Source organism: Siphateles boraxobius, unplaced genomic scaffold (assembly GCF_051911475.1).
Source record: "Siphateles boraxobius isolate OS27281-9 unplaced genomic scaffold, OSU_SipBor_1 48, whole genome shotgun sequence".
NCBI lineage: Eukaryota > Metazoa > Chordata > Actinopteri > Cypriniformes > Leuciscidae > Siphateles > Siphateles boraxobius.
This window is the reverse complement of record NW_027509119.1, coordinates 11,169,135-11,192,971: the sequence shown is the minus strand read 5'-3', so window position 1 is coordinate 11,192,971 and position 23,837 is coordinate 11,169,135. Positions and strand designations below refer to the sequence as shown.

Below are 23,837 nucleotides of genomic sequence, written 5' to 3'. Positions count from 1 at the left end.
TGGCTAGCACTTCCGAGTCCGTCCCGTTGGCTCATTCGTACCATTCGGCTCGGCTATGCAATTCAGTTTGCCCGACAGCCTCCCAAGTTCAGGGGCATCCGGTTCACCCGTGTGCGGAGTGTTGATGCACCTGTTTTGGGGAAGGAGATCGACGTCCTGCTGGCGAAGGACGCGATCGAGCCTGTCCCTCCAGCCAAGATGAGGTCTGGGTTCTACAGCCCTTCCTTCATTGTACCAAAGAAAGGCGGTGGGTTACGGCCGATCCTGGACCTGAGAGTTTGAATCGGGCCCTACAAAAGCTCCCATTCAAAATGCTCACACAGAAACGCATCTTCGAATGCATCCGTCCCCAGGATTGGTTTGCAACGATCGACCTGAAGGACGCTTACTTTCATGTCTTGATTCTTCCTCGTCACAGACCGTTTCTACAGTTTGCGTTCGAGGGTCGAGCATATCAGTATAAGGTCCTACCCTTCGGCTTGGCCCTGTCGCCCTTTGTCTTCACGAAAGACGTGGAGGCGGCCATTGTTCACATGAGAGAACATGACGTTCACGTTCTTAACTATCTCGACGACTGGCTTATAATAGCTCACTCGCGAGATCTGTTGTGCGAACACAGGGACTCTGTGCTCCAGCACGTCAGCCGATTGGGACTTCAGGTCAACTGGGACAAGAGCAAACTCTGCCCCACACAGAGGATCTCTTTTCTCGGTTTGGAGTTGGACTCGGTCGGTCAGACTGCGCGCCTCACTGAGGAGCGCGTCCAGTCAGTGCTCAACTGCCTCAAGTCTTTTCAAGGCAAGTCTGCGGTCCCACTGAAACAGTTTCAGAGGCTCCTGGGGCATATGGCAGCCGCAGTATTGCGCTCGGCCTGCTTCATATGAGACCGCTTCAGCGCTGGCTTCACAATCGAGTCCCGAGATGGGCGTAGCAGAGCAGCACATTCTGGGTCAACATTACCCCTCACTGTCCCCAAACCTTCAGTCCTTGTTCGGACACTGCGTTTCTACGGGCCGGAGTTCCCTTAGTCCAGGTGTCCGGGCATGCTGTGGTTTTCACAGATGCCTCTTCCAATGATGGGGGGCCACGTACAACGGGCATGCAGTTTCAGGTCTGTGGACGGGGCCTCAACTGCATCGGCACTTAAACTGCCTAGAGGTACAAGCACCACGCTTAGCCTTGTGCTGCCTCAAAGGGCTGCTTCTGCACGTACTGGTCCGTATGGACAGCACTGCGACCGTTGCGTACATCAACCGTCAAGGTGGTCTACGCTCCCGTCGCATGTCGCGACTCGCCCGCCATCTCCTCCTATGGAGTCAGAAGCATTTGAGGTCGCTTCGGGCCATTCACATCCCTGGTGCACTCAACCGTGTAGCCGACGAGCTCTCACGGCAGCCACCTCTTCCGGGAGAATGGCGACTCCATCCCCAGGTGGTCCAGCTGATTTGGGGAATCTTCAGAGCCGCTCAGATAGATCTGTTTGCCTCTCCGGACACGACCCATTGCCGGCTGTTTTATTCCCTAAAACAGAAGGATCCCTCAGCACGGATGCACTGGCCCCGGGGCCTTAGCAAATATGCGTTTCCCCCAGTGAGCCTTCTCGCACAGACTTTGTGCAAGGTCAGGGAGGACGAGGAGCAGGTCCTGCTTGTTGCGCCGTATTGGCCCAACCGGACTTGGTTTGTGGAACTCATGCTCCTCGCGACAGCCCCTCCTTGGCCCATTCCTCTGGGGAAGGATCTACTTTCTCAGAGACGGGGCACCCTATGGCACCCGTGTCCAGACCACTGGAATATTCATGTCTGGTCCCTGGACGGGACGCGGAGGCTCTAGGTGGCCTACCACAGGCTGTGGTAGACACCATCACTTCCGCTAGAGCCCCCTCTACGAGGCGGCTCTATGCGTTGAACTGGAACCTGTTCGTCGATTGGTGTTCTTCCCACAGGGAAGACCCACGAACTTGCCCGATCAGAGTCGTGCTTTCCTTCCTGCAAGATGGGTTGGAGAGAAGGCGGTCTCCCTCCACCCTCAAAAGTGTATGTTGCCGCAACAGCCGCTCATCACGATGCAGTAGAAGGTACGTCATTGGGAAAGCACGACCTGGTCATCAGATTCCTTAGGGGTGCCAGGAGGCTAAATCCGCCTTGTAATCTGCACCCCGTACCCTCTTGGGACTTACCTCTAGTGCTCAGAGCACTTCAGAGGCCCCCTTTTGAGCCATTGCAAACGGTTGAGTTTAATATCCTGTCTATAAAGACAGCTCTCCTGTTGGCTTTGGCCTCCTTTAATAGGGTAGGGGATCTGCAGGCTTTTTCGATCAACGAATTGTGCTTTGAGTTCGAACCGGGCCTTTCTCACGTTGTTCTGAGACCCCGGCTCGGATATGTTCCCAAGGTTCCTACCACTCCATTTGTAGATCAGGTAGTGAACCTGCAAGCGGTGCCCCCGGAGGAGGCAGACCCAGCCCTTGCTTTTCTCTGTCCCGTTCGCGCCCTGCGTTGTTACGTGGACAGAACGCAAAGCTTCAGGACCTCAGATCAGCTCTTCGTCTGTTACGGAGGCCAGCAGAAGGGGAAGGCTGTCTCCAAGCAGAGGTTAGCCCACTGGCTAGTGGATGCTAACATCCGGGCTTATGCTACCCAGGACGTGCCTTGCCCACCTAGGTTGAGGGCACACTCTACTAGGAGTGTTGCCTCCTCCTGGGCTTTGGCGCAAGGCGCCTCGCTGACAGACATCTGTAGAGCTGCGGGCTGGGCGACACCTAACACGTTCGCTAGATTCTATCCACCTGTTTCTGGGGGGCGCTACTGTAAAAAAAAAGAAAAAAAAGTGGGTTCAACTTCCGGTCAGGCGGCGGAAGTAGCATACTAATGGTATTTTGTGTACTATTTAGCGAAGAGGCTAGGCGTTTTCTTTTTTTTCTGATCTTTTTTTACTATTTAAACTAAGTCACAAACCTTTATGAGAGATGTCGTTACGGAGCTCATGGACAACGTGCAAATTCTGTGGCCAATTTTATTATAGCCTACAATTATCCCATTATATAAACATCTCCATGTTTTCGGTGCTGATGAAGATGTGTTCATGTAACATGTAAGGGTGGCGCTGCCAATAAAACAGCTAAAAGCTGTCACAAAGAACCGGCAAAAGTAATGATTATGAATCTGTAAAATATAGCAATGATACATTTTAATTAGGCTATTTATTAATAAACAAGTGTTTTCTGTGTCGATGCTGACTCGCGATCTTCACAGTAGTGAGCGCGCCAGAGAAAAATGCACATTTCATACGGATTACATAGTTTTCTTTCGTTTTGAATTGTTTCGTTTAAGACATTTCAAGCGTTCTGTAGATAATATATATATTTCTCAGGTCTGTAAGGCAAGTAGACTATGCTGAGTTTCGGTTCATTTATGAGACAAGCTGCAGTTCAGGCGCCGGCGCCTCTGTGTGGTGATATTATTGTCTGCTATATTTACTTATTATTTATTAAATCTAGGGCTGCAACAACTAATCGATAAAATCGATTATAATCGATTATGAAAATCGTTGTCAACGAATGTCATTATCGATTAGTTGGTCTGCTTACGTCACGGGGAGCGTTTACTGGTACGCACACACACACAAGGTCTCTCTCCCTCAGGCGCTCTGCCGAGCGCGCGCGCTACACGGTTTGGAGCAGTCTCTTCTGTCTCGCATGCGCGCTCTAGATTTCGGGAGTTTGAACTAATTCGCGGGCATCAGGGAGCCGCAATCAATATGCGGGAGACTCCCGGGACTTCCGGGATGTCTGTATTTTGTCTTGAGCATCAGGTTGTGCAATCAGTTCGCTCGCAACGTAAGTGATGGATTAAAATAGCGCTACCGCAGAAATAGGTTAAATTAAAACGGTGTTTACAAAGTGAAGCATTAAATACAAAGGCAGTTAATAACAGCAGCAGTAAAATATTGTTTTTTAGTCACTGTACTCAGTGGTTTTCAGCGAATGCTTGTGCACTAATGCATAATTTCTCCTGTCCTTTACTCAAGCCTGTTAGCTTGCTGGGTAACGTTACCTCCATTCCGTTCTCTTTTTATAGCATTTGTCTACTAAGTTTTAATTGTTTTTCAAACGCGATCTACTGCGGCTCTACATTCACACAATTGTTTTCAGTCTTTCTATATTTATTTAATCAATTTATCCTTATATTATATTATTTTATATATTATATATATAATATATATTATATTCTTTATCCTTATATTCCTTATATATAATTAATTTTAAATAAAAATTAAATGAATTTTTGATGTTTTTAGTTTGTTTTTAGTTCAGATATTCACATCTGAACAACATGTCTGTGTAAATTTGTTTTAACAAAAATTGTGTTAAAACATAATATGTTGGATATCATTTTTTTAACAATAATCATGTTTGTCAACTTGCCATCAGCAATTATCATTAAAAACAATGCAAATATTGATATTAGTAAAACTCAATGTGTGGCTTTTGCACTTTTTAAAGTACACTTTTACACATAAATACCCTGATTTACGGTTTTATTTAGTTATAATTAAAAAAAATCTAATTTAATTTCTATCCAATTAATCGATTAATCGAAAAAATAATCGTCCGATTAATCGATTATCAAAATAATCGTTAGTTGCAGCCCTAATTAAATCCAGGTAATTTGTTGAAACGTTGATTAAAATGAAGATACAATTAATACAAAACAAAATTAACTTTAAAGAAAGGCTTAGTGCTTTCTGTTTGAGGTCTGTAAAAGTTTTAAAGCAGTCTTTTAGTAGACTAACGCTTTCAGGGAACTGTCACGTCCGTAACATTGTTTTTTCCTCATAAATCCGAACACGAAAAATAAAATAAAATGAATATTTTATTTTCTGTGGAGAGCCAACCCTTCTTCATCCAGTGGGTAGTATTACTTTTGCGCAGTGTAATTCACACATTTCACAGAATTACTAAAAAAAAAATTTGCCACCTAAAAATTTAAGATTTTTTTTGTGTCACGTCCGTAACGCATGTGTATTTCCCTCATATTAAATATAAAAGGCATGTGTTATATTTTTCAAATGTCTGGACTCCTTTATTAATGGAGTATGATATATAAAAAGAAGTTTTAATATATGAAATGCATTTTTTGTGGTATTGTTTTGTATAATGTTAACTTCAAATAATAGGCTACTAATAGTAATTTAAAGATATGCTATAGCCTATTGGATCTGGACGGGAAGGATAACTCTGGGAGTTGAAATTCTCCCTTCACATACCGCGACACAGGTTTGTGGATCGATTTCGGTTTTATATCGCGTATCTTACAGCATATTTAACATGATTTTTTTTATTATTATTTAGGAACAAACGAGGGTCTCTGTTTAAGAAACGACGGCTCGCAGCGGCAGGTTCCAGAGCACTGCAGCGCATCATCAAGTTTAGCCTAACCGAACGTCCAGTTTAACTGCCACAAGTTGATCTTCTAGTAATAAAGAATTCATCGTGAGAAAACACGATGTATTTTTATTGCATTTTTAATTTATAAAAAGTTAAATAATAATAAATTTTAATATTATAAATGTTAGTTTAGCCTATAACGTTAGTCGATCGTTAATTATACCGATGATCGACTAAGAAAATGTAATCGATTGCCCATCCCTAGTAGCCTAAGTTACTGCTATTTCACCCTTTTTTAATTTCGTTGAGGTTATGTTCTCACATCGTTAGCAAGTTTGGATCGCTAACGTTATATCTTGAATGACTATCAACTGTTGAATGAATGAACGAGTGTCACGTCTCGCTTGTTTACTTCGAACCGGAAGACGCACCCACTTTTGACGCAAGGCCTCATGGGACGTAGGAAACTTGTGGATAGCCTCCGTGTTGAACCTGTTTCCTCCCGTGTACTCGCTACGGCCAGTAACACGAGGAATTAGGTTATGTCGGCCTGCTATGCCATCCCTCCCCCTTGGCCGGATACGTGCGTCCTCTTACTCCGTTGGTTCCCCAACATACGGCTAACCTTGTGAGTTCCTCCATCACCCCTTCGGCACCAGGCGAGGCAGATCGCCCAGCGCCAGGTCTATTACCCCTCGTAGGAGTTGTGTGTAGACTGGGTGGCCTACAGTGGTCCCTTCGGCGACCCATTTTCTCCACGATCCAGCTACCCTCCGGGCTAGCATCGTGTCTTCCCCTCGACAGACCATTCTGTCATCCTTGCTGAGTACGCTCCCACCCTTCAAGCTGGGACTACCTCAAGAACTGCCATGTGTTTCACTACCCCACGGGTTAGTACACGTGTATTCCAGTGCCTCCCTTCGGGCAGGCAGGGGCTTCCGCAGCGTTCCCTCCCACAGGTTGGGCACGCTTTCCCAGTGTTATCCATATCCACCGAGAGGGTCTTGCAGAACAGCAGTGTGATTTTCCTAGCTAGCTCCCGCCGAAGACGATATAGAAACTGCTCCGGCGGGTAGCTAAGCTGGGCGCTGGAAGGGGCCAGCACAATGGCGTTTTGTTAGGGATCCCAATTCTTTGGAAACTCCTCCGACGAGACGTAGGAGTTTCCACGAAAGTGAACGTCTCAGTTACGTATGTAACCCTCGGTCCCTGAGTAGGGAACGGAGACGTCTCGTCCCGTTGCCATGCTGCTGTACCTTCGCGGAGGACTGGACAACGTCCGGCTCCTCAGCGAAAAGCAAATGTGTGTGTGCTTGCTTCCGCTTTATACCCGTACTGGTAGGCGGCACGCGGAATGCAAATCTTGCATGCCAATGTTTATTGGTTCATTTTAGTTCACTCGAAGGCAGTTGGTCTCCCTAGTGTGATCCCAATTCGTTGGAAACAAATACATTTTTAACAGTTACTTGTCGCCACCTAGTGGTTTAACGATGTAATCGATCTAATCGTTATGTGATGCGCCAAGTTACTTTCAAAAGGTGATTTGTTTTATTTTAATTACTACTGTAGACATCAGTGTTTATAACCTAACTATAAACTTTTATCCCAGTACTTCTGAGAATTTGAATATTTGTAACATAGAAATAACGTTACTGTGAGGTTGAAAAGACAGTTTGTGTTTCATACCTAACACGACAACCGCTCTCTCTGGCTCAGCGGTAACGAACACAATGGAATGTTCCAGTGCGATCGTACTTGACAAAGGTCTAATAGATATAGCCGAATCATTGTCATTCAGGAATAAGATCACATGGGTGTTGAGATCGAGATTGTGATCTTTTAACAATTAATCATGCAGCTCTATCATATAGACCCTGAATTTAAGCACAATCGGCCAATGTTCGATTCCAGTTTTAAAATGAATATTGCCTGATCGCTTGGTGCATCCCTAGTTATGATGATAGATTGTTAAACAAACCTGCTATGGGCACATATCCAATGCCTTGCTGATAAACTGTAGGCATCAGAACCACAGGTTGCGGCTGCATCATCATTCCCGCTGGTATTGACTTGGTCAAAGAAAAGAAAAAAAAAAGTTTCAGCTAGAGTTGACAAGCTCTTTCCTTGAGAGAGCTACTGTTTTTACAATTTTTCCCGATTAATAGCGCATTTGTGAATTTTAGAGCATGTCCTGACCAGGACATTTGTACAGGTAACAGGTACTTTAAGTAGAAATTCAAAATGACACATTTGCGCAAAGAGAACATATACCAATCGCATTCAAATTGGTTTACAAATTAACATCAACATTAAGCAACAGCTTTTATCTTTTGCTTGCAATAACACCTGGTCAAGACATGGCATAATTTTCAGTTCATGCACAGAAGTATTTTTTTAGGACTTACTGCAAAAGACATGACAAGATTAATCATGCCCTCTTTGTCATCACCCTGTCTTCCGCTCAAACTGTACCACTCATCCACTACGGTGCCCTCGCGCAGGCCCTCTGGGATAGTCACGTGTGTCCATGCGATGCGATCATCCATGGAAAATGCCCTCTGTCCACCAACACACAACAACCATCAGTTAGGAGAGGCTACTGCCAGAATAGTTACCATTACATTTAGGTTTTCAGAATTTATAATTTCATGATTTAAAAAAACGTTGTGTTTGTTTGTCTGTTTATATTTGTGAGTGATATAATAGACAGCAGACAAACGGCTTTCTAAAGCAGGGTATCTGCAGGATTTAAAAAACAAAACAAATGTAAGGCGTTTTAAGACCTTTTTTGAAGATTTGCACAAATAAAGGTAATAGCATATGAGTGGGGTTTTTCAGTGTCTATTTTACACTAAACCATAAAATTACCATAAACCCCCCAATTTGAACAACTTTAACATTCAAATACAGATTGACAAAAAACAAAGTGTTTTATAAAATAATAAACCTCGCATTTCAGCCTTTAACCCATTTTTTAAGAAAAGGGATGAGTCAAAATTACAAATGATTATGTTTATATTAATTTTAAAAATATATGATTATACATTTATCACATTTTTTAACGGAATATAAATTTAATGATTTACTTAAGATATAATGAACATTTTTCTTATACTCTATAAGACTTATGGCCTTAAATTTAATATAACTGAATATAAGAGGTTCGGAAACGCCTGTTTCGTTTGGAAACGACATTTGACGTGAAAAAGGTTTGGGTTCCAGAAGCATAAACAGCTGTCTAATTCTCTGATACAATTCTATAATTGAGAGCATTATTATGAAGAAAAAAATAAATTTCTGAAATAACAACAAACATGATTTATAATTGTGATTGTAATTCATTCATCAAAGTGCAGTTTTCAATGACTACAACTAGACTAAATCACCCAGACTTGTATGCCCAGTTTCACAGACAAGGCTTACATGGAATTACTTTTGTCTTTTTTATTCAATCAAACGCAATCTGTTTGAGAGCAAAAATAAATATATTGTAATTAAAAAAATAAAAGATAGCAAATAAAAAGTCTTCTTAAAGTGGTTTTAATTACAAAAATTAAAAAAAGATTAATAATAACTCTTCTCAAAGGAAATATTTTCTTTGTACAGTTTTCATTATGCACACACAAATTATGCTTTATTATGCTCTCTGTTCTGCTGTCATCGTTTGCAATACTAAAACCTTTACTTGCGAGTTGAAAAGTTTTGAATTCAAGTGAAGCTGCAGTTCAGGAGGCGGCATCTAAGTGTCACTATGACAGGCCTGCTTCTATTGGGCCCTCTCGCTTGGCGCAACCATTTGGCCGCAAGCAAAACATTTGAGTCGCAAACAATGACAGCAGAACAGAGAGCAAATGTGTGCGTGTGTAATGATAACTGTACAAAGCAAACATTTACTTGCACTACAAAGAGCTTTGATCTCAATCACTTTATTTTTGTAATTAATTCCGCATTAAGACTTTATATTTGGAATCTTTTATTTTTTAATTACAATATAATTAGTTTTACTATTAAACACATTATGTTTGACTAAATTAATTATAAAACACAAAAGTAATTCCATTTGCATAAGCTAAAAGCAAATTGCAACTTGCTAAAAGCAACAAGATGCACAGCACAGCAGTAATGTTTTTTCTAAACATTACGTTTATAAAAGCTACTTATACATCCTAATTGAACTTAGTCACCTAAAACTTGACAAAGAAAAACAAATGGTTAAGACATTGAACAATGAAAATATTCTGTAAAAAATTTCTTAATGAAAAATGAACACTTTTTTGAACTAGCCTACTTGAAAGGCAAACCCACTGAGCTGATATGAAACAAAGGAAAGTAAATTGCTGCTCCAACAGGATATTTGTATTGTAATATTGTAAAAGTCTACAACCCCAAATCAGAAAAAGTTGGGACATTTTGTAAAATGCAATAAAATCCAGAATCTGTGATTTGTTAATTCTATTTAAACTTTTTTTAAGTGACAAAAGTACAAAGAAAAGTTTTCCAATGTTTTCACTGACCAACATAATTGTATTTTGTAAATATAAACAAATTTTGATTTTGATGGCTGCAACACACCCCAAAAAGTTGGGACAGAGACAAAATAAAAGTGAAAAGATTATCCAAATTAGATTATCCAACTCTTTTGAAACAGTCCACAATGAGCAGGTGAATTGGTAATAGTTGAGGGTATCGTGTTTGGGTGTAAAAGTGCTTCTCAGTCTTTTTAAGCAAATATGGGTCATGGCTCATCACTTTGTGCCAAATATCATGACAGAATTGTCAAACAATTAAAAAAATCACATTTCTCAATGCAAGATTGCAAAGAATTTACCGGTATGTCTTTTATCATCTTCCATACATAATATTGTTACAAGATTCAGGAAATCCACAGAAATCTCAGTCTGTGTAGGGCAAGGCAGTAGACCTCTGCTGAATGTGCGTGACCTTTGAGCCCTCAGATGGCATTGCACAAGATACCATCATGCTAATCCGTTAAATACAGCCATATGTGCTCAGGAGTAATTTGGAAAACCGTTTTCACTGAACACAGTCTGACTCTGCATTAAGAAATGCCACTTAAATCTCTGTTATGCAAGGAGAAAGCTTTACATCAGTTCTATGTGGAGATGCCGGCGAGTTCTCTGGGCCTGAGCTCATCTCAGATGGTCTAAAACAGTGATTCTCAACCGGTGGGCGGGTTCTGGAGCGCCATCTGGTGGGCCGTGTAGGCAGTGGTAGACTACCGACAATTTTTTTATATTTTATATTTTTTTATTGACAAATCTTGTTATTTTCTGATTATCTAATCGTTCTTATGAATTTATTTGATCAAAAACACTCAAGTCAAGATGCATTATCTAAAAGCTAATTTATGTTTAAATGTCGCAACACCAATCACGTCACAACGTCAGATTGAAAGTTCGTTCAAACAGATGCAGTAACATTACGTTATATGCATATATATGGATCGTTTTTTGAAAAGAAAAGCAGATGCGGGAGACAGACCTGTGCAAGCCAAGGCTTCGAAGTGTGTGGTGAGAAAGTACGATGCTGAATACATTAAATTTGGCTTTATAAGCGCAGATACTGAGACTTAGCCGAAGGCGCAGTGTGTCGAATGTGGACAAATTTTGTCAAATGAGCCGCTAAAACCATCAAAGCTGCAGAGACATTGAACTCAAAACACCCGGGCTGTGTTGGGAAGCCAAAATAATATTTTCTAAGGAAAAAAGATGGGCTTCAGGCTCAACAAAAAGTCATAACATCGTTATCAACTCAATCAAAAGTCACATTGAAAGCTAGCTATATGGTTGCCGCACGTGTTGCTCGTAGTAAGAAGGCAAGGCAAGGCAAGTTTATTTATATAGCACATTTCATACACAATGGTAATTCAAATTGCTTTACATTCAAGAAATTAAATTAATCAAAAGAAATCAGAACAATTAAAACAGTTTAGAATAAAAGATAAAATACAGAAATAATCAAATGAAATCAGAGTAATTAAAACATAAAATAAAATACAGTGCAAACAGTCGGACGAACAGTGGCACAGTGCTCTTTCAGTAAATGCACAGCTAAACAGATGTGTTTTGAGTCTGGATTTGAATGTGACTACTGTAGGAGCACATCTGATCTCTTCTGGAAGCTGGTTCCAGCTGCGGCTGGCATAGTAGCTAAAAGCAGACTCGCCATGCTTAGAGTGAACCCTTGGTATTTCTAGCCGATGTGATCCTAATGATCTGAGTGATCTGTTGGGTTTATATTCAGTGAGCATATCTGCTATGTATTGAGGTCCTAGGCCATTGAATGATTTATATACCAGTAATAATACTTTAAAGTCAATCCTAAATGTAACTGGCAGCCAGTGTAAAGACCTGAGGACTGGTGTGATGTGTTCATATTTTCTGGTTCTGCTCAGAATCCTAGCAGCAGCGTTCTGTATGAGCTGCAACTGTCTTATGGTCTTTTTGGGAAGGGCAGTGAGAAGTCCATTACAATAATCCACCCTACTGGTGATGAAAGCATGCACAAGTTTTTCTAAGTCTTGACTGGAAACAAAGCATCTAATTCTTGCAATATTTTTTCAGGTGATAGTATGCTGATTTAGTTATTGCTTTGACATGACTACTGAAACGAAGGTCTGACTCTAGAGACACACCCAGATTCCTGACTTGATTTTTAGTTGTTTGACCCCTAGACTGAAGGTATGCGTTCACCTTGAGAACTTCATCTTTGTTTCCAAACGCAATTACTTCAGTTTTGTCTTTGTTTAACTGAAGAAAGTTTTGGCACATCCAATTGTGTACTTCATCAATGCATTGGCAAAGGGAGTCAATGGGGCTGTAATCGTTAGGCGATAGGGATAAGTAGAGCTGTGTGTCGTCTGCATAGCTATGGTAAGCGATTTGGTTCTTTCTCATTATTTGGCTCAATGGGAGCATGTACAGGTTGAATAGGAGTGGCGCAAGAATTGAGCCTTGAGGGACTCCGCATGTCATGGATGTCCACTCAGACTTATGGTCTCACATAATAACCTCTGCCTCCTAAGTATGACCTGAATCATTTTAGGACTATCCCAGAAAGCCCGACCCAGTTTTCCAGCCTGTCAAGAAGTATGTTGTGATCGACAGTGTCAAATGCAGCACTGAGGTCGAGTAGTACCAGCACTGATAATTTGCCTGTATCAGTATTTAAGCGAATATCATTTATTATCTTTATGAGCGCGGTCTCTGTACTGTGGTGCGGTCGGAAACCAGATTGAAAATGGTCAAATGTATCCATTCGAGCTTAAGAATTTGTTCAGCTGATTGAAGACAACTTTTTCAATGATCTTGCCTATGAAAGGAAGATTTGACGGTCTATAGTTTTTTAATATGGTCTTATCCAGATTGCTCTTTTTCAGGAGGGGCTTGACAACAGCAGTTTTCAGGGAGGTCGGAAAACTCCCAGAGAGAAGTGAGGCATTTACCACTTCTAGGAGATCTGCCTCTAAGCTGTGTAACACATTTTTGAAAAAAGATGTGGGAAGTGCGTCAAGGGCGCAGGTTGATGTTTTTAGGTGCTGTACGGTTTCTTCCAAAATTTTGCCATCAATTTCTTCGAAATCAGACATACTGGCTATTTTGTCATGCTGTTGTCTGATCTGCCTGACCCCAGCGCAACTCAAGGATGAGCTGATCACCTTTCTGATATTATTGATTTTCTCAGAGAAGAAAGAAGCAAACTCACTGCACTTACTAGAAAGCATTTACTATCGTCGAGGAACTTATTTTGCCAAGTGCTGTGGATATGTGTAGAGTTACTGGGTGATGCAGCTGCAACCAAAATTCAGTCAATACCATTTTCCGATGACACCGTGGCTAGATTAATTGTTGACATGAGTGATGACATTGATTGACATTGAAATAAAGGCAAACCCTTATTTTGCCATACAGCTGGACGAGTCGACGGACACAAGCAACGCCGCGTTACTGTTAGTTTTTGTCCGATACTGCATGGACAGTAATCTTTGTGAAGATCTGCTATTTTGCAAAGAACTTCCAACGAGAACAGCGGCAGTTAATGTCATGCGCTGCCTTGATGAATACTTCACTGAAAAAGGTCTTGATTGGAAATACTGCTCAGGTATTTGCACAGATGGCGCGACTGCTATGACGGGAAAACACCGCGGTGTTGTTAAACAAATCCAAGAGCAAGCGCCAGAAGCAAAGTGGACGCACTGTTTGTTGCACAGAGAAAGTCTTGCAACAAAGCAGATGTCACCAGAACTGCATGAGGTCATGAACATTGCTGTGAAAACTGTTAACTATATTAAGAAAAATGCACTCAACTGTGTGAACGTCTTGATGCTGATCATTTGCAGCTCTTGTACCACGGTGAAATAAGCTGGCTTTCAAGATGATGTGTGCATAATCGTCTTTTTGAACTGAGAAAAGAAGTGCACACATTTCTGGAAGAGCAACGCTCCCCTCTTGCTGAGCATTACACTGATGATAAATTTTGTGCAAAACTGGCCTACTTATCTGATATATTTGATCAGTTAAATCAGCTGAATGTATCAATGTAAGGCAGAAACAGCACAGTGTTTTTGGTTTCAGACAAAATTGAGGGATTCAAGAAAAAACTCATTCTTTGGAATAGAAGAATCAAGGAGGGACAATTTGACATGTTTCCACATCTGAGTGAAACTTTGGAAGCCTCTTCTCATGTGCACATATCAAGTGTTATAACCCAGCACTTGTCTCAGTTGTCTCTAAAGTTTACTGACTACTTCCCAGAGGACCCTCGACATGGAAACCTTTGGATTTGTGGATCCTGCTTCAGAAGACATGGCTCTTTCCACTGTATTGGAAAATGAACTAATGGAACTATCAGCTGACAGTAGCCTAAAACTTCAACTCACACAAGTTGACCTTGCTTCATTTTGGTTACTGGCTGCAAGTGAATATCCCTCTCTGTCAAAGCGGGCAATCAAATTTCTATTGCCTTTCACCACCACATACTTATGTGAGTCAGGGTTCTCCACTGTGACCATCACAAAATCAAAAGCAAGGAGCAAACTGAAAGCTACTTTGAATGCTACTCTCCGTGTCAGTCTCTCACCCATTTCACCTAGACTTGATCAAATTATCTCTAAGAAGCAAGCCCAAGTGTCTCACTGAGGGTATGCAGGATATGCCTTTTGCAGCAAGGTGTCTCAGTATATATGTTTTTTTTTTCTCATGTGAACTACTCCAAAAACCTGCTCATGTAAATACTGTATATTAATGTGATGGGATTTATTAATAGTCCTAGACCTAGAGTGGTTGTTGATGAAAACGTTTTTTTGACATGTGACACACCTGTTAGACTTCCTCATTTTTGGATGTGTGGGAAGGAGTATAAGTAACGTGTCCAGTTTTTCTCTAGTTGAATTGTAAAAATAATATATATATATAATACATGTAACATTTACGTAATGTTTGTTTATGTAAAATTATTTTAAACATGCCCATATCGCTAATTGTATTTGATAAATTACACGTAGAGTATAAATTGGGGTGAATGAACTGTTGAACATTTCTGCTAATGAATAGAGAGAATGTTCCCCTCTTGTGTGTCTGACCTGTTGTTACAGGTATGTTAGCCTGGATGTGAGGATGTATTATTAATTCATTTGATAAAAGAGTTTTCCCCTTGTGGTTCTGACCCAGTCATTGGTCTGACCTGTCCTATCAATGTTACAGTAATACATGGTTACTGAGTAAACTTCCCAAGTCTTTTTTATACAAGGACAGTTTTCATCTATAGTTGACTTGACCGCTACAGTGGCATAACAGATTAACAGCAGAGTATATCATTGTATTTTTTGAATTTTCTTTTATTCTGTGTATGGGGTGGTGATGGCGCAGTGGATAAGACACATGCCTTTGGTGTGAGAGACCCGGGTTCGAATCCACTGTGAGACACCAATGTGTCCCTGAGCAAGACACTTAACCCCTAGTTGCTCCATAGGCGTGCGACCTCTGACATACATAGCAATTGTAAGTCGCTTTGGATAAAAGCGTCAGCTAAATGAATAAATGTAAATGTAAATGTGTTTATACTATCATATTTAGAAAGGTGGTCCTCAGAATGTTTTTAAACAGTCATTGGTGGGCCATGAGTTGCAAAAGGTTGAGAACCCCTGGTCTAGAAGACAGTGGAAATGTGTGCTGTGGTCAGATGAGTCCATGTTTCAGCTTGTTTTTGGGAAAAAATGGACACCGAGTTCTCAGTACCAAAGACGAAAGGGACCAACCAGACTTTCACCAGCGACAGGTGCAAAAGCAAACATCTGTCCTGGTATTGAGGTGCATCATTGCAAACGGTATGGGTAACTTGCATTATTGTGAAGGTACCCTTGAAATGGAGGCATATATTTGGATTGTACAGAGACATAAACTGCCATCAAGATACAATACAATACAATTTTATTTGTAAAGCACATTTAAAACAACCGAGGTTCGCCAAAGTGCTGAACACTGACATCATTTCAGACAAATTTTAAACACATGACAAGAGCACAAGACACAGTTAAACAAGTGAAAAGACAAAACAAAACAAAAAGCAGAAATTAACTCTCAGGCTGGTTTAAAAGCCAATGAATAAAAGTGAGTTTTAAGTCATGATTTAAAAGTGTCAAGGCTGGGAGCAACCCTGACACACATAGGCAGATAATTCCACAGCCTAGGGGCCACGATCTCCCCTATTTTTAAGTCTTGTTCTAGGAACAGATAAGAGTAGTTGGTCAGCAGACCTTAATGACCTCAGAGGAGCATGAATCATCAGTAGATCATCTATGTAAGCTGTGGCTTGCCCATGAAGAGATTTAAAAACAAACAATACAATCTTAAACTGTATTCTAAAACAAACTGTTAACCAATGAAGAGAGGCAAGAACAGGCATAATGTGCTCCCGTTTACAGGTTCCTGTAAGGAGTCGAGCGGCAGCATTCTGAACTATTTGCAATCTAGAGAGAGAGGCCTGGTTAACTCCTATATATAAAGCATTACAATATAGTCCAGGCGGGTGGTGATAAAAGCATGTATAACCCTCTCCAAATCTTTAAAAGATAAAAATGGCTTCAATTTGGTGAGTAACCCAAGTTGAAAAAACTAGCTTTTACAACAGAGTTTATCTCGTTCTCTAGGTGAAGATCAGTATCCATCTTTACACCAAGGTTCGTTACCATAGACTTGACGTAGGGTGTCAGGGGTCCCAGGTCCAATTTGGAGGTGCTAGTAGAACTGCTAGGTCTAAAAATCATAATTTCAGGTTTACTTTCATTAAAATGTAAAACATTTAAACCCATCCATGCTTTAATGTCGTAAAAGCAATCTAACAACCTTTTTGTCGAATCCTCACCCTTACTCTTTATAGGCAGGTAGATTTGTAAATCATCTGCATACAGATGGAAACTAATATTATGCTTCTTTAAGATAGATCCTAAAGGAAGCAAGTAAAGTGATAAGAGAATCGGTCCCAAAATAGAGCCCTGCGGTTCTCCGCATGTCACTGGTGCAACTGGTGAAGTAGAGCTCCCATACTCAACTTTAAACACTCTCTCTGAGAGATATCCTTTAATCCCCACGCTGTGCTCGAGACGCAAGATAAGAACACTGTGGTCAACCGTATCAAATGCTGCTGTAAGATCTAAAAGCATCAGAATTGTAGAATCTCCAGAATCTGTTGAAATCAAAAGATTGTTAAAAACTTTTATAAGTGCAGTCTCTGTGCTATGAAAAGCTTTAAAACCAGACTGGAACACCTCAAGAATACCAAGCAGATCTAAATAGGCTTGTAACTGTACTAGAACTGCCTTCTCTAAAATCTTGGACACAAAAGGAAGTTTAAAAATCGGACGATAATTTGAGAGAACTAAAGTGTCCAGATTTATTTTTTTTAATAAGGGGCTGCACCACAGCATCTTTAAAACAAAGTGGCACATAACCAGAAATAAGACTACCGTTTAAGATTGCTTGAATATTTGGTCCAATAATGTTTCATAGCTCTTTAAAAATACGTGGTGGGATAATATCAGTGGGACAGATTGATGGTTTTAAATGTGTAACAATATCATTAAGGGCCATGATGGAAACAGGTTCAAACTCAGCGAAGACTGCAGCACACCATGAAAATGGAAGGATCAAAGGCTGGAGGTGATATGGTAGCTCTAATAGTAGTAATCTTTTCCACAAAAAAGTGGAGGAATTTTTCACAGGTCACAGTAGATTCTTCCTGCATTATATATTGGGGGTAGGGATGTGACGGTGAGGATATTTTCCCACCGGTTAATCGACGTGTGACAACACCGGTAATACCGGTAGCTATCACCGGCGGGGGCTTTTAAATCGCTAATTTAAAGGCAAACGTAAAATGCGCGCGTTTGCACGGGCATGCATAATGGTGCGGTCGTGCGGAGTAGCACTGTTTTGTTAATGTGCCCTGAGTTGGCGCTAATTTGAAAATGAAACGATTTTTTTTTTTTACATCGCTTATAAAAAGCTGGTGCGGCAGCACTTCACTTTCACTTTTAGCGTCAATTCAATTCATCCTTCGCAGGGAGTTTGATTGACATGCGATCAGACCAATCAAAATCCACCATTTTTGTCCGACAAAGCAGTCAGAAGTAGATTAATGTCGGTGGATTTGAATTTGGCTTTAACTGAGGCAATCTGTCACGACACATTAAACAGCCATAAAACGGTAGGCCTATTTATTGTTTTGTCTTTGACTAACCAAATTTGAAAGTTGAGACTTTGTTTCAATATTACGTGCTCGGTCCTGTCTGTCAGCTCGTTGTCAGTCTCCTCTATTTTTCACTGCTTGAGAACACGGGTTGAATCCGAAATCGCCCCCAAAACCCTCATTCACTAAATTAGGCCTATTCCATAGGTTAGTCCACTAATACTGCTCACTTCAAGGTGTGAATGAAAACGAGTGAGCGATTTCGGACAGCCGTTGAGCATACAGAAGCTGTAGCCTACACTCGTTAATGCAGTGCAATGTGGGAATGAATAAGTGCACTTAATGTCCACTATGGTTTCGGACACCACTAAACATGTCTATCTCCTCAAATAACGCCCTATTTGAGGGTATGGGGGCGATTTCGGATTCAGCGACAGTGACAAGGCAACAGTTACTAAAGGGTCTTTGCGAATGGCTTGAATGGTGGGTTCGTTATTATTCTTAATGAAAAATCCGAAAGAGAACTCGATACTGATGCTCGTTTTTTCTGTGGGTCTTGTGTGTGTGTGTGTGATAGGCAGGACTTAACGGATACTGCGTAATTGCGTTAAATATTTTTAACGCTTTAAACCTTTTTTTTTCCTACGGTTTCGCGGTGGGCAAGTGATGAAACCTGTGTTGCGACTCAACACCGTGTAACACCGGTAACACCGACTACCGTAGCAAGCCTAATTGGGGGGTATGAAGAACAGAATTTATTGTTCTAAAAAGAACATGAGGTTTATGGCCATTTTTATCAATAACATCAGAGAGGTATTTGGCCTTTGCAGTTTTAACCTTTCTCTGGTAATTACACCAACAATCCTTTAGGATGTCATAAAAAACCTGCAACTTATGTTTTTTCCATTGGTGTTCAGCTTTCCTACACTTTTGCCTAGCCACTCGTGTTAAGTCATTAATCCACGGTTCAGAATTAGGTTTGGAGCGCCTGGGCTTTAGTGGTGCAATTTTATCAAGAATATTTATACAGGTGGATGAAAAACATGAAATGAGCTGATCTGTACATAGGAAGACAGACGGCTCTATAGTCTCTATAACAATACTAAATGCTTCGGAAAATTGTGCAGCAATGGCAGGTTTTATCATCCTGCGGATACGAGATGGAGCACAGTGCTTAACAGTATTGTTTGAAAGGAAAACATCAAATAAAATTGGTACATGATCAGAAAAAACAGCCTTTTGTATCTCAATATTTAAAATAGGCAAACTGCATGACAAGACAAGATCTAATGTGTGGGCATGAATCTATGTTGGACCACTTACAAACTGTGTAAGGTTAAAATAATCGATTAATTTAAAAAAATCTTTAGCCAGCAGATTCCTCGGACAGCATACATGAATATTCATATATCCTATAATTAAGATCCGGTCATATTTTGGCATAATTTCAGACAGTAATTCAGTAAAGTCCCTGATAAAATGCTTGTTATATTTAGGAGGTCGATAAATAAGAGCAGACAGAACAGGCTGAAATTTGCCCAATTCAAACATTGTTAACTCAAAACTCGAAAATGTTATCATTGACAACTGCCTGCAGTTGTATTTTTCCTTAAAAATAATGCCAAGTCCTCCTACTCAACCAGTAGTCCTCGGGGAGTTAAAATATGTACAGTCCAGCGGTAGAAGTTCAGAAAAAGGGCTCAACTCACCAATATTTAACCAAGTTTCAGTCACGAATAAAAAAATCCAAGTTATGCTGGGAAAAAAACTCTTTTAGAATAAAGGTCTTATTCACAAGTGATCTAGCGTTGACCAGGGCAGCTCTGACAGGAGCAGGGGAACTGGCCGTACGAGTTACATAACTCAAAGACCGAAGGTTTCCATGGTTAACACCGCCCTTTCCTAGGGCGAGGTGAGTGTTGGCAAGAAAACTCCATATCTGAGCCGACAATCGGTATCAACCAGGTCCCGGCAGGATCCATAGCACGCCAGGATATATAGTGAACCAAAGGCGAACCAAAGTGACGCCGGGTCTACAGGCAGAATAGTCCGCTAGGTAAGCTTTCAACTTCACTAGCTGGCCGCTACGCTTCCCACGGCGTCTCAAGCGTCCTCTCCGGACAAGGGAAGCTGGATTTCGTACAAGATGAGCAGGTATGTTTAGCAAGGGGGGAGGGAGAAAAGTTTTCCGACCATCCCAGTCACACTTAGGCGACTTCTCCAACACAAGACGGAGATCGATCAGCGTTTGACGATCATAAAGCAGGAGAGAGTCAATACATTGCATAAACAGTAACACAAGCAGTAAAATCACGAAAGTTTGTTCTGCACCAGATGGCCGGCCACAAACACTGGCGCCATCTTGGATGACGTCTTTCCTGGGAAGCAAGACAATGCCAGGCCTCATTCTGCACATGGTAAAACTGAGTGGTTTCTAGACACTCTGCACCCTAGAAGGGATGTGCCTCCCTGCCTTACTGCAGTCCAGATATGTCTCTTATGGAAAATGTATGACCCATCAGGAAAAGGAGAATCAGGCAACGATGACCACAGACTGTTGAGCGGCTGCCTTGTATCAGACAAGATTGGGCAAATATTCCACTAGCAAAACTCCAACAATTAGTATCCTCAACAGTGAAAACATTGGAAAACTTTTCTTTGTATTTTTGTCAGTTAAAAAAAGTTTAAATAGAATTAACAAAAATCACAGATTCTTGATTTTATTGCATTTTACAAAATGTCCCAACTTTCTCTGATTTGGGGTTGTAAATTATTTTATCTTCTTTTTTGTTAGAAATTAAGACAGATTTTAGTACATTTTTTTATTTAAACTTCATATTAAACAATTCTTGTCAACAATACTGAATGTTGCTTTAGTCACACTTATTGTTTAATGATGCCGGTGTCGTGTAAAAAAGGCAATCAACAAACATTTTGTCATAGTTTTCGTTAACAAAATTAAGTATTAAATATTATTTTTTTAACTTTATAGTTCTTATAGCTAACCGGCGTGGCTAACCGGTAAGTATGTGTGTTTACGTCGAATTGCCGTAAAGCAGTTCATGTTTCTCGCTTCTCACAAGACTTCCTATTTCCAACTTACTGGGACGTTAGTCCCAATGTTGCAAGGTTGGTTTTCCGCCTGGGAACGCTAGGGGGAACGGGGAAAGTCACCATTTTCTGCTGGAACAGGTTATTTAACCATCCAAATGATTTCTAAACAGTTTTATTAAGTTGAAATAGTTGCCAAATTCCCCTTTAAAGGAGAACTCCGGGCAATTTTTAAGTTAATCTTGATCGTTAGACCTTTGTGAGTACTGACTATAGAAAAAAAACGAACCGGATTGGTGATTGCTACGCGGAGCTGCGACCGCGAATGCCCAGAGCTCCAACCCAGCTAAAATGGCAGCTATGGGGGCATCGACATAAAGAGCGTTTTTGAACCTCTTAACAGACACAAAATGCAATTAAAATGTCTGTCCAACATGAACAGGGACCCTACATGTGAACAATATGCGTTTAGCAACTTAGCCATTGTTTCAACTCACCTAAATAGTCTTTTAGACGGCAAGCTGTAGTCTCGTGCTGCAGTCCCTTGCTGTAGCCGGAAAAGGTAAACAATGTCCAGGTGGGAGGAGCGTTGATCATGTGCAACGAGTTATGATCAGAGTTGCTTACAAGTGAAGAAGAAATGGTTCGTCTTTGTGCCTTTCCGAATTGTGACAACAGAATGCGAAAATATAAGAGCTTAAATTTTCATCGTCTTCCTTTCCATGACCTCGAATTCTGCAGTTTGTGGCTAGTTGTATTTCAACTTGATGTGCAAACTCCCGTAGAAGTACTACGCGCTAAAGATTACCGCATTTGCAGTGAACACTTTGACAAGGATGACTACACACACTCAACACAGCGGGGCCGTTTGAAGAAAAATGCCATTCCATGTACGAAGACTCGTCGCACATGATCAACCCTCCTCCCACCTGGACATTGTTTACCTTTTCCGGCTACAGCACGGGACTGCAGCGCGAGACTACAGCTTGCCGTCTAAAAGACTATTAAGGTGAGTTGAAACAATGGCTAAGTTGCTAAACGCATCTTGTTCACATGTAGGGTCCCTGTTCATGTTGGACAGACATTTTAATTGCATTTTGTGTCTGTTAAGAGGCTCAAAAACGCTCTTTATGTCGATGCCCCCATAGCTGCCGTTTTAGCTGGGTGGGAGCTCTGGGCATTCGCGGTCGCAGCTCCGCGTAGCAAGCACCAATACGGTTCGTTTTTTTTTCTATAGTCAGTACTCACAAAGGTCTAACGATCAAGATTAACTTAAAAATTGCCCGGAGTTCTCCTTTAAGATTGCTTTATTTCAAGGAAGTAATCGATGTACAAAAATAGATGAGAGCTTTCTATTATTTATAGCACAGATGAGAAAGAGACAAGAATGAAGTATATAGAATGAAGCAAGACAAAATGATGGCATGCTCAACAAAAATGAAAAGGTTTATATGTAATACAAAGTTATTTTTGTCTGACCTCATCAAAGATTTCCAGATAGAAGGAGTCCACCCCAGGTGGGACAGTGCACTGGATGACCTTGTTCCAGCGAGGGTTCTTTGCTCCATTGTGGGCAGTAGGAGTCTCATAGACAGCATACCCAAGTCGAATCCTGCAGTAAGGGTCCATGCGTGTCATACCATAGTTCTTTGCAAGCTTGGCCTGTGGAAATAAGAATCTGATATAAGATAAAATAATAGATTATAGGCTTTTGAATTTCCTTTCAAATATTCTGTATTATTTTTGGACACCTAAAGTCACAGATGCACAAAAACAAAACAAAAAGTCGCAATGAGCCATTCATGTACAAATGCAGTTTAAGCAAAGAAACTGGCTGAAATGCATTGCTCATATTAGGCCTAATCAGTGTTTTAACCACAGAAAATGTGAGCAAAATAAATTACATGTTATTATCACTATACTATTATTATTATACCTTTAAACAGGTTAGTCACTTTTATGAGAAAGACCTGCAGCATAAAACATAAAAATACACGTGGTAAAACAGACATATTTTCTATATAATTTTTTTTTTATTATACTAGAATTATATATATATATATTACTTACACTGGCCAAAAAGGCAAAAGTTACATATCCTAATCCTAAAGTTGTAGTCACATTTACTGTTGTCCAACGAACTTTCGCAGGCAAAATTCTATAATTTCAATAGGAATCCATTCAATCGAGTATTTCGCACAAGGACGAAAGAATTTGCAAATGTGACCGCAGTCACCGCACCTTAACTTAGATGCTGATTCATTTTCCAGTCAATAACAGCTCAAGAAATAATCAGTCAACAGATCAGAAACACTTCACAACGGAGAGACGCTAGCTTGGGATCGCCTTAGGACACTCTGGGTAGGGCTGGGACGGTTACCGCATTACCGCGGTCACGTGACTCCAACCGCGGGTCTGAGCTCGTCACCGTCATCACCGCAAAAAAAAAAAAAAAAAAAAAAATACACTTGGCCCTGCACATGTGTGCACGTTGTGTCTAATGACATGGATTCATTGATTCTAATGACATGGATTGGGTCTAATGATAAAGTGGCTTACATGGATTCAAGGTTTTCTAAACAAAACTTATCATCAAAAGATGGAGCAAATCCGATCTTTCACGAGTTGAGGAGCGCAATGTTCCATGACACATAATAACATTCCATTCGTATTAGAGATGCTCGGATGGGGT

At 40.8% G+C, this 23,837-nt stretch overlaps 1 protein-coding gene across 1 annotated transcript in view; it reads right to left on the bottom strand.

The window, feature by feature from the left end:
* The window catches only part of tollip (toll interacting protein), a 36,349-nt gene that overhangs the window by 8,077 nt on the left and 4,435 nt on the right, over positions 1 to 23,837 (bottom strand). Inside the window, exons 3-5 of the mRNA XM_077201993.1 lie at positions 22,625 to 22,807; positions 7,795 to 7,947; positions 7,368 to 7,458 (exon numbers count right to left, since the gene is read on the bottom strand). Coding sequence (XP_077058108.1) covers positions 7,368 to 7,458; positions 7,795 to 7,947; positions 22,625 to 22,807 — 427 coding nt within the window. The remainder of the gene's footprint in view (positions 1 to 7,367; positions 7,459 to 7,794; positions 7,948 to 22,624; positions 22,808 to 23,837) is intronic.